This window comes from Microtus ochrogaster, chromosome 19 (assembly GCF_000317375.1).
Source record: "Microtus ochrogaster isolate Prairie Vole_2 chromosome 19, MicOch1.0, whole genome shotgun sequence".
In the NCBI taxonomy this organism is placed as follows: domain Eukaryota; kingdom Metazoa; phylum Chordata; class Mammalia; order Rodentia; family Cricetidae; genus Microtus; species Microtus ochrogaster.
In genome coordinates, this window is record NC_022021.1 from 52,091,456 (window position 1) to 52,110,120 (window position 18,665).

At 48.1% G+C, this 18,665-nt stretch overlaps 1 protein-coding gene across 1 annotated transcript in view; it reads left to right on the top strand.

Moving 5' to 3' along the window:
* The window catches only part of Slc6a3 (solute carrier family 6 member 3), a 32,548-nt gene that overhangs the window by 9,046 nt on the left and 4,837 nt on the right, over positions 1–18,665 (top strand). The window contains exons 4-14 of the mRNA XM_005356710.2: positions 240–471; positions 7,543–7,681; positions 8,659–8,793; positions 9,591–9,694; positions 11,054–11,178; positions 12,093–12,205; positions 13,211–13,339; positions 13,906–14,005; positions 15,691–15,791; positions 17,086–17,253; positions 18,060–18,131. Coding sequence (XP_005356767.1) covers positions 240–471; positions 7,543–7,681; positions 8,659–8,793; positions 9,591–9,694; positions 11,054–11,178; positions 12,093–12,205; positions 13,211–13,339; positions 13,906–14,005; positions 15,691–15,791; positions 17,086–17,253; positions 18,060–18,131 — 1,418 coding nt within the window. The remainder of the gene's footprint in view (positions 1–239; positions 472–7,542; positions 7,682–8,658; positions 8,794–9,590; positions 9,695–11,053; positions 11,179–12,092; positions 12,206–13,210; positions 13,340–13,905; positions 14,006–15,690; positions 15,792–17,085; positions 17,254–18,059; positions 18,132–18,665) is intronic.

The window sequence follows — 18,665 nt, forward strand, 5'->3', positions numbered from 1 at the left end:
ACCAGGCTGGTCTCGAACTCACAGAGATCCACCTGCCTCTGCCTCCCGAGTGCTGGGATTAAAGGCGTGCGCCACCATCGCCCGGTGCAATCCTTTTTCTTTAATCACAGATTAGAGTCTGGTAGCCCTCCTTCCTATGTGTTTTAAGGTGTTGTAGATGTCAGTGCACCAACTGAGAGTGAGTAATGGTGGGAAGGGGCATCGATCGTGCTGATGGTGGCTCCACTGTCATCCCCCAGGTGTGGGCTTCACGGTCATCCTCATTTCTTTTTACGTGGGCTTCTTCTACAACGTCATCATCGCGTGGGCTCTACACTACTTCTTCTCCTCCTTCACCATGGACCTCCCGTGGATCCACTGCAACAACACCTGGAACAGCCCTAACTGCTCCGACGCCCACGCCAGCAACTCTAGTGATGGCCTGGGCCTCAACGACACCTTCGGGACCACACCTGCTGCTGAGTACTTTGAGTAAGTGAGTGGTCCGTTCTTCCTGCCGGCCTGGAGATTGGGAGGGTTGGCAGATCTGGGAATGCAGGAACAGCACCGAGGATGCCACCCACACATACCTTGTTGTTCTCAAAACTGCGCTGAACCAGTCCCTTCCCTTGCTCAGAGCTGCTGAGTCCTGTTCCTTATGCGATATATTTCTGAATTGCAAGGGATGGTCTTATACAATCTTATCCAAACTATACTGACGTGAGCCTCGGGAGGGATGGACCCTGGACTGTTGTCCCCTTGTTCCATTCTGCCTTTACAGTGAGGTGAGAGGAAACTGCCCAAGACACTGCATCACCCCCTAGAAGGAAGGGAAACCCTGGCTTTGGACTTCCATGGCAAAGGACACAGGCAAGCACGTTCTCTGTTAGCTCCAGAAAGGGACTTCTCTGAGCATCGCTGTCTGGGTGCCTCAGCTTCATAGCCAAACTGCTGACAGGATGCAAGGGCTATCCTCTTGCCATGATGCTTTCTCTTTTATAAATTTTCTTTACTTGCTTCCCTGTATTCCTTTTCCATGCATGGTGCTAGCCTTCCTCCCAACCCTGGTACACTCTCATCTCTAGCAAGCCTTCCTGGTTTTTTGTCTCTTTGCCAGACCTTCTCCTTGCTAGACCTGCCTTTCATAGTCTACCTGTAGGCTAGTATCCCTCCTGGAGTTTGTTTTCCTGAGTCTTTCTAGCTCCTGTTAGCTGTTCTATACCCTTCTTTATCACTATTGACCTTTCTTGAAATCTAGGTATGTGTTCATTCACTCATGTACGCACATCACTGCACTTGTGTACTTATGTGTATATGTATGCACACATATGTGTCTGTATGAATGTGAATGCTCAACAGAAAAGAGCCACACCATCAAAGGCAATGGTTTACCCTGTATGATTTTCAAGATGGTGGCTATGAAGATATACATTTACAGATATGTGGCGGAGTCTGCCTCTTTTGGGACACTGCTGGTGCTGGCTGGCCCACTCTGACTGAGGCAGGGTCTGCTGAGGTGTGGCTTCTGTGGCAAATGTAAGCAAAGGGTGTTTGGAGCAATCATTGTCAAGGTCAGGGTTTTCCCATGGACACTAATGCTCTTTGTAGGACTGAGCTCTCACTGGCATATTTGAACATGTCTTATTACTCATGTGTTAAAACATGTCTAAGAGTTCACTTACCACTTAACAGAAGCTGTGGCTAGGTTGGTGCCTATAAACTTAACACTCAACAGGCTGAGGCAGGAGGATTGCAAGTTCAAGGTGTGGACTACAGAGGAGAATCAAAAGCTTAACAGAAGGGGCCTTGGCCAATAGAAAGGAAATCATTTCTGCTCTAACTGAAAGTAGGTTCGCTTGCCAAAACCAAGTGTTCCACCTTTAAAGTGTTAAAAGCTGTGCTCACTAGAGACAGAGGCTCGGGGGAGGTGAGTGAACGGAAGCACCACCCTGAATGTTTAGATAGTTTTCCCCAATGGCAAGCAAACAAGAAATGACGGCTTTGCTCACAGAATACTTCTGCCATCTGTCAAAGTAGATTTTAGCACAAATATTATAGCTCCCTTACAGACGTGTGGCAGAGTCTGCCTCTCTTGGGACACTGCTGGTGCTGGCTGGCCCACTCTGACTGAGGCAGGGTCTGCTGAGGTGTGACTTCTATGGCAAATGTAAGCAAAGGGCATTTGGAGCAATCATTGTCAAGGTAAGGGATCAATTTGATCTTACTACTTACAGAGTAGTCTAAGGAGAAAAAGTCCCCAACTTACAAATGCTTGTCGTGTGTTCCCATCCATAGGAATAGTATCGAACTGCTGCGCACCACACCCCCATGTCTGTGCTCTGTGCGCTGGTACCCAGTCCACGAGTTTCAGGCAAGGGGGCTAGAGGTTAAAATACACAGAGAGACAGCGACACGGGTCATCCTTGAATTCCCCAAGAATCAGGGGCAGAATATATAGAGATAGCCATGCCCCAGCCAAACCCACCAGAAACCACTCTCCAGCCATCAGGAACTCCTGAAGGTCTCGTGCTCAGAGCAGCTGTAGGCACTCAGATCAGGGGATAACAAGAAATTCAGGATCTTGGGTCTCACTGCTCCCAAAAGGTCAGAATCTAGAGAAAGGGGCTCAGACTCACTCATTACCAAGAGCCACAAGGAAGCCCTCACAGTCCTGAAACAGCTAAAATCTAAGACTCTGTGCACTGGCACCCAGTTCACAAGCTTCGGGCAAGGGAGCTAGAGGTTAAAATACACAAACACACACAGAGAGACAGCAACACGGGCCATCCTTGAATTCCCCAAAAAATGCCCCTTTATTGTGTTCAGGGGCAGATTATATAGAGATAGCCACGCCCCAGACAAACCCACCAGAAACCACTCTCCTGCCATCAGGAGCTCCTGAAGGTCTCGTGCTCAGAGCAGCTGTAGGCACTCAGATCTGGGGATTACAAGAAATTCAGGATCTGGGGTCTCACTGCTCCCAACATGGAACCAAAGTAGCGGGGCCAGCAGGGCTGTGAGGGAAGCAGTGCCGGAGAACACCAGCTGCAGAGTTAGGATTCGCGCTGAAGGAAGCCGAGAGCTGAGCTCTTGTAACACAAAGAAAGAGTGACTGTGTTTGTGAGCTCATGTGCCTTTCACGACTGCCAGATGGGTTGAGATGTGGTTTAGCACACTTGGAAAGAGCAGAGACGTCAGAACAGGTAAGGGGCCTGGAGAACTGCCTGTTTTCTGCTTGGAAGATGCGGGGGCAACGATTCCTTCCTGTGATTTTCCAGATAAGAAAATTAGAGGGAAAGTAAAAATGAGTCTAGGGACTTTTGACAAGGAATGATGGAGGAAAAATCAGACTGTGGAATCCCGGAGAGGGAGGCCACAGAGCAGAGGTGTCCAGCCCTGTCCTCTGTGAAGGCCTGTAGCCCTGGCCGGATACTGAGATGTTACTGAAGGAGACAAGAGAGTGCACATTGCCTTATGAAGTGTGCAAAGACCACGCTAACTGTTGACAGGAAAGCTGTGTCTTCTAACACAGGCATTCATAGGTAGCAGTCTAACCTTCTGAACATGTGTGATGCTACATCACACGCTTGGCAGCTAAGATGCAGGCAGGAACAGGTGTGAAAGTAGTACCAAGCATGTATGTTGCACCAGGAGAGTGGCAGCCAGGCCTTGACGGGACACCAAACGCTGGTCATGCCACCCCCAGGCTCTGACTCCACAGGGATAGTGCAGCTGTCTAGGAGGACGTATGCTCTCCTATGCTCTCCAGACATGGACAGTCCTGTAGGCAGAACTGGTTCCTGTGCTGGAAGCCAGCTTGGTCAGACATTATCCACCACAGCCAACAATGAAAGGGATACCAGGGAGACTGAGCATAGGAGGCCCGTGACCCGGTCAGCTATCCCAGAAACTACTTCTGGAGAGAGGTGAAAGGATGTGTTCCCTAAGTGGAGTCTGGAGAGTGTCAACTACCTAACTCACAAAGTTATTGTTAGTGACTCTTAAACCCATTTGTCTCTTTGTGTTTTTAATGTTCTTGGTCTTGAACCTGGGCCCTTGTACATGCTAGACAAGGAATCTGCCCCCAAATTACCTCTATGCTGGATAGTCTCATGCCAACTTGATGCGAGCTAAAGTCATTTGAAGGGAGGGAACCTCAGTTAAGAAAATGCTTCCATAAGGTGGGACTGTAGGCAAGCTGGTAGGACATTTTCTTGAGTAGTGATTGATGGCGGAGCCCAAGTCCATGGTGGATGGTGCCATGTCTGGGCTGATGGTCCTGGGTTCTATAAAGTCAGGTTGAGCGAGCCTTGGAGAGTGAGCCAGTAAGCAGCGCTCTGGATGGCACTCTGCCTCCACGTTCCTGCCTCCACGTTCCTGCCTCTAGGTTCCTGCCTCACTTGAGTTTCAGCCCTGACTCCCGTCAGTGATGTGGAAGAAGAGTCAGCCAAAGAACCCTTTCTTTCTTCCCCATTTCGCTTTGGTGTTTCATCACAGCAATGGAAACCCTTGCTAAGACACACCCCCAACCACCCTTACTACTTTCTATTATTTATTTAAAGTCAGAGTCTTACTGCGCAGCCCCCACTACCTGATCCTATGCCTCCACCTCCTGGTGCTGGGATTTCAGACATGAGCCCTCTTGTAAAGCTGCACATTTCCTCCCTGTATGTCTGTCCCTTTGTTCCTCTGTCCTACCATTTCTCCGGTGTCCATTCTTAGTAGGCATGCATAGGCTCGTAGAAGAGACTAAGTTGGGCACTGTCACACTCAAGGTTGTGATAAGAAATCACGAATATACTCAATAGATATGAAGCATAGACCAGGGAAATGTGTACGATCTGTGGAGCATCCCAACAAACCCACGTAACTATAGCCACTTAAGACTTCCCAACTTCTTAGAAAAAGACAAGATCTCCTGAGTAAATTAGGAGTGTGGGGACCTCGGGAGAGGGTAGAAAGGGGGGAGAGAGGAAGGAAGGGGAGTGGAGAAAAAAATTATAGCTCAATAAGATCAATTTTTAAAAAGACTTCCTGACTTCCATAAATGCCACTTCCACCTGTTTTCTAGCAAAAATCAGCAGAAAGTTAGATTTAAAGCCAGAAAGGTGCCTCTCGTGAACTTCTGTAGCTGCATCTCACTGTTTGGTGTTTTTATTTTAGTTCAGTTTAGAGTACCCCATCTCTATGGTAACTTCTACTTTAATAATGGAACATCTTTAAACAACACTTGTTTTTAACTTTGAAATACTCAGCTTGTCTAGATATCTTTCTTTTATCAGTTTCTAATTTAATTGTCTTGACAATATTTTATAAGTTTTGCTTATAAGTATTTAATCTTAATACATACTGAAATGTGCTTTGCAGCCTATGATATGGTTTCTGTCTGTTAATGTTCTGCATGCATTCCTGCCAGGTCACATAGTACATGCTTGTGGTCTTAGAACTTGGGGGTCTTAGGTGGGAGGTCACTTGAGCCCAGGAGTTTGAGACTAGTCTAGGCAACATAGAGCATTATGTGGATACCAGTCATTCATGGTAAGATTGTTGTCCAGGTCTTAGTTTATTTAGTGACTTATGGAATCAGTTACTGAGAATAGAATTTGAAATATCAATTATAATTGTGATTTTCCCTGTCATTCTTTATACCACTAATGCTTATTACTTCATCTGAAGTTTGAGTCTTTGCTTTATTGCATTTTATTTGTTTGTGTGTGTGTGTGTGCATGTGTGTGTGTGGTTGTGTATGCACATGAGACCATTTACAACAGCATGGCTTGCATGTGGAGATCAGAGGACAACTTGCAGGAATCCGTTCTCTCGTTGGGAACATGAATCTTTATACACTGGACTCTCTCACTGGTACTAGTGATTGGGTGTCTTGAAGTACATGTATTCACAAATATTAATCCTTCATCTTGCCCCTTTATCATCAAGAAATGTCCCTTTTGGTCATATTTCTCTTTGTTTCTAGTTCACTGTGTCTAGTTACAAATATGTCTGACCCTTTTTATAATTAGTGGTTGCCTGATACATCTTTTTATCCTTTTGTTTTTAACTTCAGTGTGTCATATTTGAAGTGAGTGACTGGAAGGCAGCATAGAGTTGGTTATTTAATTTGTCTCCAGTGTAACATTCTCTGGCTCTGGCTCTTTATACACCACCCTCCAGGCAAAGAGAGTAAATGGTCACCTCCCTAAGGGTTAGGTAAGATCTGTGTCTGTTAGACACAAAGCTCTGGAATGAAGTTGGGGCATGGAGAAGAACACAAACTGTGTAGACATAAGACTTGGTGGTGTTATCCTGAAATTTTTCTCTTGTTGGTAAAAAAAAATTCTAAGAAATGAGCAAAGCAAGGATCGTTGGACAGCAGTCCAGGGCAAGGTTAGGAGCCCTAAGAATCCTCACTGCCAAGGAGGTGCACTGGCCTGTCTCCCTTAGCTCAAGTGATTCATACTGCACACCCACATGCTAAGAGTTTGCACAGTATCCACAGTAGATGGGATGTTAAGCAAGCTACTTAGACTCTCTAAGAAGAGAATGATGGTACCCTCAACACATGGGGAACCATTTGGAAACCCTGGCCCTAACTACTACTGGAGTATTAGGGGAGAGTTGAGCTGTAATTTCAATGCTGTACTGTCCCTGATGACAACAGCTAGCACCACCCTGTTGTACTTTCTAGACTATGGAGATTAAAGTTCTCCAACTTGGTGCCATGATTCCTGTTTCTGGTGAAAATATCCAGAAAGTTGGGGCTAGTAGTGTTCCACTTTAAGACTGGGCATTAACTTCCTGAGAAACCTCTTCTGACTCACAATCAACCAAACCTGGGCTGTGGTGGCTCCTTTCACTTTGCATTCTTCCCCCTTCCTTTGGCAGAAGCACCATTATATAGGCTGGGGCTCAAAGTCCCGTCTGTGAAGGTGATGCAACCACTTCTTCATGGCCAGACTCGTCGGAAGCAAGTTGTACCTTCCACACATTCTCTTTAGGACGGCTTCCTTCAACGATGGGTGCAGGCATGCATGGCTTCCCATCAGATCATTCCTTGGGGAGCCTCCTTAAAGTGGCAGGAACTGTGTGAGCAAGGACGAGAGAAGTCAATACAGAATGGCCAGGAACCTGCATAAGCAGCTTTACTGATCAGAACTCTCCTGGTTTTACCCCTGCAAAGGATCCTGGGACTGCCACAAGATAGCAGCGCCTGGTGGCTTCACTATGTACCTTCTCCTGGTTTCTGAGGTCTCCATTTCTCTGTACACCCAAACTTTCTGTTCCCTCCCAACTCCAAAAATCATATCTGTTGGTAGAGCAGGGTGTTGCTGACCTCCTGCAGGTTTCCTGACAAGACATCCAGCTTCTCTGCCCATCTTAAGACAGTTCTGTGACTCAGAGGACAGTCTTGGGTCTTTTCACAGCAGGAAGGGGTATTTCCTAGTCAGATCATAGCAGGGACTTTCCATATGACAAAGATAAGGAGGATGGGGTCTAGCTCAGCTGCCCCATTCTAGTCTGGGAGACAAGTGCTCCCTCCAAAATTATCTGTTGCCTTTCCTCCAGGCGTGGCGTGCTGCACCTCCACCAGAGCAGTGGTATTGATGACCTGGGCCCTCCACGGTGGCAGCTTACAGCCTGCCTGGTGCTGGTCATTGTCTTGCTCTACTTCAGCCTGTGGAAGGGAGTGAAGACCTCCGGAAAGGTGAGATGGTAGCTAACAGGACCTGAGAATACATGGCAATGGGTGGGTGGTTGGGTAGGTTAACATATGGCCATGGTCTATGAGCAGATATGTGGTCACAGTTGGTGAGTAGACACATGGCCAGAGTTGTCTAGAGTAACACGAGGCTATGTTACATGGTTACTATGAGACATGGGTGTGTGCATAGCCATGGTTGGTAAGTGGCCATGTGTCCATGTTGAGTAGGTTAACATATGACCATGATTAATGAGTGGCATATGGCTATGGTTGGTGGATGGACATGGGTGGGTGGATGAACATATAGCCATGGTCAATAGATGGTGTGTGGCCATAACTGGCATAAGAACATGTGGTCATTGTTGGATGAGTGATTCTGAAACCAAGGTCAGCCTGTGTCCTTGATTGGGTGTATAGACATGAGGCTATGGTTGGGTAATTGGGCATGAGGTCATGTTTGGTGGGTGGGAACATGGTATGGTTGAGTGGGAAGGAGATAGGTTGTTATGGGTGAGTTGAGAGTAGACAGGTAGCCATGGTTTGTTTGGCCATGGACCCATGGCCATGTTTAGATAAGAAGGAGATGTATGGCCATGGTTGAATGAGAGTGAACATGTGACCATGATTTGCTGGGGTCAGTGAACACATGTTCATGGTGAATGAGGATAGACATTGTGCTTGGGACAGGGCAAGAAGAGCATCATTCACAATGGTGTGTACAGCATGAACTTATTTCTTACTGATGAAAATACTTGGCAGTTATGTATATGTGGGTACCCATGACAATTTTACCAGAATGACCATTACACTTGTGATAATGCATGTGCCAACACATGGAACCCTCCAACAACAGCAGGTATCTCCTTCCCTGCCTTCATGCCTCAAACTCACTTCCTACCCTAGGTGTATCAATGCAAGCTTCCACCAAGGCCCCTCTGCGTGTGACTTGGGCCCCTTGGAGACACTGTCTTCTCTTCCAGGTGGTGTGGATCACAGCTACCATGCCTTACGTGGTCCTCACTGCCCTGCTGCTGCGTGGAGTCACCCTCCCTGGAGCCCTGGATGGCATCAAAGCATACCTCAGTGTGGACTTTTACCGGCTCTGCGAGGCATCTGTGAGTCCAGCCCCCATCGTGGTTGACAGTCCTTTAAGGCAGTGGGGCTGTGTGACAGGGATCCTGCATATGGTTCAGAGGCCCAATCTATGGCTCAGCAGCAATTCCTTCCTATCCTGTAAGGTCAGCAGATGCAGGCTGTCCTGTTCACTTGTCTCCTTCACAGGCAGGGTTAGTAGAGGAGGGAGAAAATGGAAAGAAAGGAGACAGGGGAATGACCTTCTGACTCTCCACAGTGATGGGAGGCTGTGCCAGTCAGCACACAATGAAAGCCCCTCACCTCCTCCACCTGTGTTACTACTGGTCCCAGGTGTAAGTTCTCACCAAAAGCACAGTCTTTGGCTCTGTATTAATTTTCTGCAGGGCAGAGCTGCCTCAGAGATCCATGAACCAGAGTCCACCTTCAGAAGTCTGAATTCCTGAGCTACTGAAGGTTTCTTAAGTAAAGGATGGAGTTATTCTAGTTTAGAAGATTTGGAGGCCTCATGAGAGATGCGCTTTTCCAGGCTATAGATGTTCCTGAGAGAGGAAAAAGTCAGCACCATCTTTGGAGAGCAATGAAAGCAGCCGTTTTTTGAGAGGCAGTTGTGACAGAATTCCTTGAAGAGTTGTTAAAAGTCGTGTGGGCTGAGCTGAGACAGGTGATAAACCCCAAAAGCAACACAGGGTGTACATGTGAAGCTTGTGTGGTCATTTGGGAGACTGCCCAGTGGCCACTCCCACTCTCCCGTCTGGTAGAACTCTCACCCCACAATTTTCTCTAATGTCTCACGCTCTCCCATCTCTGGCTGCGGCAGGTGTGGATCGATGCTGCCACCCAGGTGTGCTTCTCCCTGGGCATTGGTTTTGGGGTGCTGATTGCCTTCTCCAGTTACAATAAGTTCACCAACAACTGCTATAGGTAAGCCCTGAGCTACCATCGCTGGGAAATGGCCTGCAAAACCTAGTCCGTGTCACTGATCCTGGGGTCTGCCTCTTGGAAATGAAGCATTCCTGGAGGAAAAAAATCACAAAATCTCTGAGCCATGCAGATTTCCTTTCCTTAGATTTATTCGTTTGTTCTCCAGAGACAGAGCTTTATGCTGTAGCCTAAGTTGTCCTGAAATTTACTACGTAGCCCACACTGGCCTTGTCACAGCCCTGCCTCCCGCTTAGCCTTTCACATACTGAGATTAAAGGTGTGAATTGATCACCATACTCAGCTCCACATGGCATCTTCCAACAATATCTTGCATCTCACTTCAAAGATGATATTGAGACATGAGGAGATGTGTGTCACTGTCAGAGAAGAGCCAGATTCCCAGGACAAGGTTGCAAGACCTTCCTCTACAGATACACAGATATACCTTCATCTCCCCTTCCTCCCTTTTGCTTTTCTCTCTCCTCACTCTCCCAGTCACCCCCTCCCCCAGTGGATTTTCTCTCCTTTGCTCAGGTTTCAGTTTTACCTAAGACTTCACACCTAGGGCACTTGGCTCTAACCCTCATAGCCTAAACTGAGGGATCTTGGGTGTAGGAGGACATCCCTGGTGTTGAGACTTAGCCTGAGTCACCTGCAACTGTGTGCTGGAACCCCACCAGGAAGTTGGGGTTCTACATCCAAAATATAACATTTCCTCCTAAAAACAGAATCAGTTGATCCTGAAATCTGTCCTCTCTGAACTTAGTGGGCACTGAAAATACAGAATAAACACAGAAAAATGGTTCCAAGTCACCAAAGGAGGTTGCATAGAAGGAAATAGAGAGTAACTGTGGACCACAATCCTGAGGCAAGTCCTACCTGGAGCCTAGGTGTGGAACTGGATAGGCACTTTACAGTGAAGTGTTGAATCCTCCAGTATAGACTGACCACTGAGGAGGACTCTGACTTTCCCAGTGGTCCCAGGCTTGCCTCTATCCCTGATTATCAGTGCTTAGATTAGCTTCACAAGACCAACCACTTTATAACCTCCATGTGTGCATGAAGACTTTAACAGCCCCCAAACCTGTGCATGCCCAGGTTCCAGCACTCTTGTGAGGTGGTCCAGGGCCACGATGGCTGTGTGAGTGGGACATGAAGTAGCCATCTTTCCCACTGCCCTGAGCCCCGACAGAACCCAGGATTACCAGACTGGTTCTCCCAGTTATAGGTACTTCTATTATGCTCCCCTCAGAACGAGCCTGCCCATCCCCTTCCCTAGACGCTGAGATGGGTGATAACAGCTGGCTTCCCAGGGCTACAGCTTAACCCGTATCAAGACAGTCTGTCTTGTTCCTACAGAGATGCAATCATCACCACATCTATTAACTCCCTGACAAGCTTCTCCTCTGGCTTCGTCGTCTTCTCCTTCCTGGGGTACATGGCACAGAAGCACAACGTGCCCATTGGAGATGTGGCCACAGATGGTGAGCCCCCACCCCATCACATGTCACTCTGTCCTCTCTGGAGTATGGCCAGAGGGACATGGCCAAGACACAAAGGATGTTAGGTAAAATGAGAGCAACCATGCATAACCTATGTTCCAGTCCCAAGAGACCCACTTCGGAGAGACCGAACTCAATCTCTATAGAATAACAATCTCTTCATGAGGGTGGTGCCTCTATAACCCAATACCTCTTGAAGGCCCTGATACCTCATTATCAATCTATCTTCAATTAATTTTCAGTATGGGGAACTGGGAAGATGGCTCAGTCTATAAAGTGTTTTTCATGAAAACATGAGGGCCTGAGTTCAATCTCCAGACTGTGTGTGTGTGTGTGTGTGTGTGTGTGTGTGTGTGTGTGTGTGTGTGTGAGAGAGAGAGAGAGAGAGAGAGAGAGAGAGAGAGAGAGAGAGAGAGAATATGAATGTGAGTGAACATGTGTGGTATGTGTGATCTGTGCAGGAAAGATAACTAGAAAGACATCTCAGACTGTCTGAGGCAGGATTATCTGCCAACTCTTTTCTCTGATCCATGTTTTGATTTTGTTCCTCCCATTCCTGTGGACATGCATGAGTTGGGGAACAAGGGTACAAGCTGGTTGAGCAGATCTCCCAGGTGACCATCTACCAAGTGCTCTTGTGCCACCCCAGACAGTGTCTGCTGAAATTCTCAGGAAGTAGGGATCCTGGGAAGAAACAGAAAGAAAGCAGTGGGGGAGCGAGAGTTCCAAGAGATCTGAGCACTGCTGGCGTTGGCTCAGCTGAGAGGGGCAATGGAAAACCACCTGTGACAAGCAGGGAATCAGGAAGCAAACCTGTGGCAGTGGTGAGCTCCAGGTGTGACCAGGGGGGAAGCAAGGAGCAAGCTTGTGGCAGTGATGAGGGTTTCTGCCTGTAGGACCTGGATTGATCTTCATCATCTACCCTGAAGCAATCGCCACACTCCCGCTGTCCTCGGCTTGGGCTGCTGTCTTCTTCCTCATGCTGCTTACTCTGGGCATCGACAGTGCAGTGAGTGATGCATACCCTAAGGCTCCACAGCCGTGCCTCACAGTCAACCTGTTCCTGGGGATGCTGCCCTACGGGGCTTGGCATGACCCCACACGGTTCCTCCAACCTCACGTGCTTAGTATAGAGCGTGTCAGGTTCAAACATTCCCCTGATCACTGGAGATCCTCTGTGGACCTGAGTGGTAGTGGTTGAAATGAAACTTAGCCTTTTCCTCCCTAATCCAGTATCCGGGTCTGAACACACACAGAGCAGAACTCTAGTAGTCACAGGGTTGGCTCATAATGGCAGAGTGATTGATTGGCCACTCCTGCACAGCCAGGCCTTCCCTGACCTCTGGACTCCCTTAGGATAGAGGCTGTAACCCTGGCTGGGCCTTGGACTCTTTGCAGCCCCCTGGTGTCCAACCTCAAAGGGGCTGGAGCCAATGAGCTCTAGTAGACGCCTCCAGCACAGCACCATGAACAGCTGAAGATCATTTACTGAGTCCTAATATCAGAACTGGCTGGTGGCTCTAGGCTGCCTCATGCCATTTACCCACCCTGACAGAGATCAGCAATTGTATGCTTCCTGGAAAGCCAGAACCAGGAATTCCTCTTTCCGAGAACATGGATCTCATACCACAGCCCCCACCTCCATCTTACACACAGCTGATGATAGCCCATGAGTTTCGTGTCTTGTATCCAAGAGGACATATCTCATGAGCATTGCTTACAGACCATAGGCCCTACCTGGCTACCCCCAATGGGGTGTAACTTGGGGACCTATCCAATTCCAAGCCCGCGGCTATGCTTGAGGGAGGGACAGTTTGCTTTGGACAGCTTCAAAGTGACTGTGGCTGCCATCCTTAGAATCTTTCTGAGGCCTGTGTCAGCAGGGAAACCTCATCAAGGGCTCTTCTTGTCTTACCCCCAGACTGTTACACATTTCCTTCGCCCTGAGGACACACTAAATGTAAAGTCAAACACTGGGAGTGTAACGTCAACCACCACTCTCTGTGTTCTGCAGATGGGGGGCATGGAGTCTGTGATCACTGGGCTGGTTGACGAATTCCAGCTACTGCATCGGCACCGAGAGCTCTTCACTCTTGGCATTGTCCTGGCCACCTTCCTGCTGTCTCTCTTCTGCGTCACCAATGTATGTACTTGCCCGCTCCTGTCCTCTCAGCCCTGGTGCCTGGCAGCACAGCTGGTACCATGGGAACAGACACACTACAGCCTTTCTAAGAAGCTTCATCCTCTCCCTCAAGTAAACCGACTTCCCTGTAGTCATAGGCAGCGCAAACACAGATCTGGAACCTGGTCCCAGAGAGAATTCAGTGCTTGGACAACATCCAAAATGCACCTTCTACTGAAGCTGCCTTTCTGGGGGCGGGAAGGGGCTGGGAAGTGGCAGGGGGGCCTGTCTGTGGTGTTTGGGCCACTTCTGCACAGGAGACACCTCCAGGATTGGCATTTGAGTGTCTCTGTTCCTTGTTATTTGGAGCCTGGGAAGGGAAAGCCAGGGAGAAGTGGTTTCTTTATTTATTTAGGTTGTTTCCCTAAAAAGCTGTGTGAATCCATGACGCAAATCAAACTTTATAGGGGTAAATAGTGTTTATCTTCAGAGTGAACCCATAGGATGGGTTACCTTCCAGAGAAGGTATTTTGATGGACAGCTGCTGCAGCCGTCCCCAAGTTCATTGGGAGCTCCTTCTCTTCCAGGGTGGCATCTACGTCTTCACACTGCTGGACCATTTCGCAGCTGGCACATCCATCCTCTTTGGGGTGCTCATTGAAGCCATTGGGGTGGCCTGGTTCTACGGTAAGTCTTGGTGGTCGAACCAGCACTGTGATATCGGTGTGTCAACTGGGCTAATTCCTTTCCAGCTTGCTTTCTGGCAATATCACTTTGAAAAGAGGCATTTGAACTCCATTGGACGCCAAAAATTTAAGCCATGGATCTCATGGCATCACTGGATGTGTGGCCAGGGTCTGTCTTTTGGATCAAGGACAATCAAATGGCTACCTGGGAAGCCACTTTGTAATCAGAGTTCAGAGAGGCTGTGTTGTGTGGGAGAGTAAGTCTTATTGAATGCTCTACCCTTTACAACAAGCTGTCAAAAGGTAAATACCCCATCCAACTAGCCAAGACCCTGCCAACAAGTACAGAATAGCTTCAGCTCCATCTGGGAGGAGTCTGGTCTACCTATCTTTGTAGGGACAATGGTAATATAATTCAGTTGGTCTGTGAGAGAGATGTCAAATCATGGCCACTTCCCACAGGGGCATCTCACATGTACCTTCTGGACAGGACCCCTGACCAGTCAAGTTGATTGAGCATAAGTTAGAACCATTGGTCTTCCTATGATAATAGCCCATTAGCCATTTATGTGCTAAGTCTCTCTGGAGGTCTGGAGCTGATCACGGGCCTCCTAGGAGCTTCAGGATCCTGGGGATCTCAAGTACTTGGCTGAGGTCCATTCTTTCCCACCCACTCCATCTTCTTGCCACAGTGGGGTCTAATGGTGTCCTGGAGCAAGACTGGAGCTCTAGGAGACCTTGATCAGAGTTCTAGACAGACTTTCTGATGAGACCAGGAGGTCTGCTGAGCTCCTAGCTGGGCACCCAACTCCAGTACCATGAGCCAGAGACCAGGACAGAAGTTGGTGAATGGAGTCACTGTTAAGATCTCCTTACCAATTCCTGAATAAGAAAGGCTAAATAATAATGCTGAAAGAAGGGTATTTCTAAAGTGAACTGCTGGTAGAAATGCCAGTTATTAAATATGTAGAGATAGCTTTAAATTAAAAACAGTTGCACACACATATACACACATGCACACAGACACACTCGCTCACACACACACACACACACAGACACACACACACAGGAAATTTCAGCCTTTGGAAAGGAAACGATTCTGGTACATTCTCCAACATGGATGAGCCTCAGGGACACATATACTAACTGAAGCAAGCAAGTCCCCAAAGAGGAGCATGTACAGTGATCACACACACACACACACACACACACACACACACACATATACATATATATGATCCCTCAAGGGACCAAGTTCCTAGAAACAGAATAGAATGCTAAGCGTTGGGATGGGAGTTGGAGTTGAATGGACAGAGTCCCTGGTGGAGAAGATGAGAAAACTTAAGATGGAAGGTAGTGATGGAGCCACTGAGCTGACCCTCAAAATAGTAAATTTATGATGGGTGTATTTTGCTATAGTGTTTGACAAGGAGCAAATTACTGCTTGCAGAAGGAGATAGAGAGTCTGTGGGACCTGGAGAAGGAGATGAGCAGGGTAGGAATGGAGTATTGCTGATCCCTCACCCTGCAGACCACAGCCCTCTTTGAAGCATCAACAGAGTCAATTAGCACATGGCTGGGAAGAATCAGAAATATGACGTCTGAAGGATGAAGCCCCTACTGTCGAAAAGAACCTATGTATGTCCAGTTTCATGACCAGTCCCATGGCTATCTCTTCCCCCTTAGGTGTCAAGCAATTCAGCGATGACATCAAGCAGATGACAGGGCAGAGACCCAACCTGTACTGGCGGCTATGCTGGAAGCTGGTCAGTCCCTGCTTCCTCCTGGTAAGAACCATGGACCGTGACCCTTCCTGCCTCTGCCCTTGAGTCCATCCCAATGCCTTGAGATCATTGAGAAAGATGTCAGAGAGCTCACCTGGCTTCATGCACCAATTAACAGTGATGTATGATAATACGTAGCTACACAGGACAGCTCACATCCCTCTGCAGCCTGAGGAAACTCTTGCACCCTCTCAATTGGTCATGTGTAGAATACAGCCAGTATCAGCGGCCAGGGAGGTCTGCCTGGGAAGCTCCACATCACTGACTTCTTGTCTCTGACTGAACCAGTTTTTCCTTTTTTTTTTTTTTTTAACTATTCTGTCTTCTCCCTGTTGACAAGCCTCGCCCTCTCCAACATGAAAGAGCTGACCTTGATCTTAGGAGACACAAGGAAGTCTTTGGGCTTCATTCTCTATTGCTTCACAGTATTAGATAAAGCCTATAAATTGTGCTAAATAGTTCATTCTACCAACTTTGTGGAATCATAATGTATGTAATTTCAAACTTACATTTTAAACCCGTTCCATATAAAGTAATGATCTTAGCAGAATAAAAAGCTACCTCATGTTCCTCTAAGCCACTGTGTTATCAGAGTGCGCATGGCAGGCATGTTATCATATGACTTCTGCAGCAGATCTTACTCCCAGACAGACTGACCCAGTCAAAATCAACCTAGATGTAAGAGTGTGGTTTTGGCAGACATGGCAATTTCTAAGAAATGCGTCCTCTGTTGGAACCAAAAACAAGCGTATGTGTGTCCAAATATATTTTCCAAGATGGTGTGGTTGAATAGTAAACTTTGCTGACCCTGAGGAATATACAGTAAGTGAGGATCTGCACCCAAAACTGCATCCTAACCCCACATCCACTGAACTTCCTATGTTTAGGAAGGGCTTTTGTGCCCAGGTACATAGAATATGTGTAGGTATGCAGCTCATGCCAATCATGTGCAGGTACAAAGTGCAGGTGTGGTGTGAAGCACATGTTTAAGCACACTGTACATATGCATGCATAGTTATAGATACAAATTGCATGTATTGGTGTGCAGTATAGGTACAAGCTGTCTGATAGGCACACATGTAAGCACACTTAATGTGTAGTTACACAGCATGTGTGTAGATATACCGTTGGTGCCTTAGAAAGATGTCATATTGCTTGGGCCATGCCCAGGTAGCCTGACTGGAGTTGGCACTTGTGGCTTCTACGGCCAGGAGGACTTCTATAGATCACTTGCTGATTTTTCTGCTCCGTCTTTGCACCTACCTTTGTGTCTGACCTATGTGCCCATTTATTTCAGTATGTGGTCGTGGTCAGTATTGTGACCTTCAGACCCCCACACTATGGAGACTACATCTTCCCAGACTGGGCCAATGCACTGGGCTGGATCATCGCCACATCCTCAATGGCTATGGTGCCCATTTATGCCACCTATAAGTTCTGCAGCCTTCCAGGGTCCTTCCGAGAGGTGGGTGTTTTCAAGGGGGCTCCTTACCCTAATGGTTCAGGCATCCTCATCCCTGAACCATCTCAGTTAGCAGGAGCCTGGAGGTGGGACCATGATGGGAAGATGGGCTGTTGCGCTGTTGCAACAAAAGGAGGGACATGTATGTGTATGTATGCATATTTGTGTTTGTGTGTGCTGGTGTGTCCACATATGTGAGTGTAAGTGTGTGTGTGTGTGTGTGTGTGTGTGTGTGTGTGTGTGTGTGTGTGTGTACGTACACACGTGCACATGCAGTTTCCCTGGACTGAGCAGCAAAGCCCAATGCACCTGTTTGGTCTAAGGACTCCACCTTGGAGCCACAGTGTCCCTTGGTGCTGGACACCACAGCATCTCACAGACTGGTAGTCAGAGGTCCCTCTGTCATTCAGGCCATACCCAGTCAAGAACAAAAGCAGAGTGTGTGGCCAGGCCAGAACACAGCCTTTCTGATTTCAAGTTTAGAAGGAATAGGTCCGCCACCATGCCCAGGTGATAATCAAAGATAATCCTGGGGTCCTGGTGACATCTGGGCTCTAAGAACAGATGAGTAGAAGGAAACAATATTTCCTGCAGGGAACAAGTCACAGGCCCTGTGGGACCTGAAAGCATCCACTGAGAGACAGAGATCTTAGTGAGCACTGCACCCCCTGAACACCAGAGTTAAGGACCTGAGTCTGCGGCTCCTGAGCCTAACTCCTTTAGAGGGAGTCCTCATTGTTATAGTGGGTGCTGGCTGGTCTGTGCCACCCTGGGCCCCATGCCATACCAACAACCCCATTCTCTCCTAGAAACTGGCCTATGCCATCACACCTGAGAAAGACCGCCAGCTAGTGGACAGAGGGGAGGTGCGCCAATTCACGGTGAGTCTGACGCCCTGTTCAACCCCCAGGGAGGGGATTCAGAGAGACCTGAATAGTACCTTCCAACTGCTCTAACACCCATAGTACTCACAGCTGCTCTCACAGCCTCCCCCCCCCAAGATCAGGAAGCTTTGCACAGAAAAATGTTTGCCACACCAGCAGGTATTGGATGCTCTCCGGGGCCACCTAGAAGTCTGAGGTTGTGGGCAGGGCAGTCCATGGAGATGAGCAGCCAGGGTGACACTGGCAAGGAGGCCTGCATGAGAGGAAGAGCCCATGGGACAAATGTAAGCATCCCTAGGATCTCCATTCTTGGAGAAAAGACAAGAAAAGGATCATGAGGCAGAGGCCCTGAAGTAGCCCCAGAAGCAGAGCCAGGAGGGCTGGCGTTCACAGGGAAAAGATGAAAGCTTGGAGTTAGTCAGATGCCCATCAGGGAACGTGAGGGCTGGGAGGCCCAGTTGAGTGAGAGGAGAATCAAGCCTGGTCAGGGGGCACACGTGTTGTTCTGAGGCTAGTCCCTCCTCTAACTGC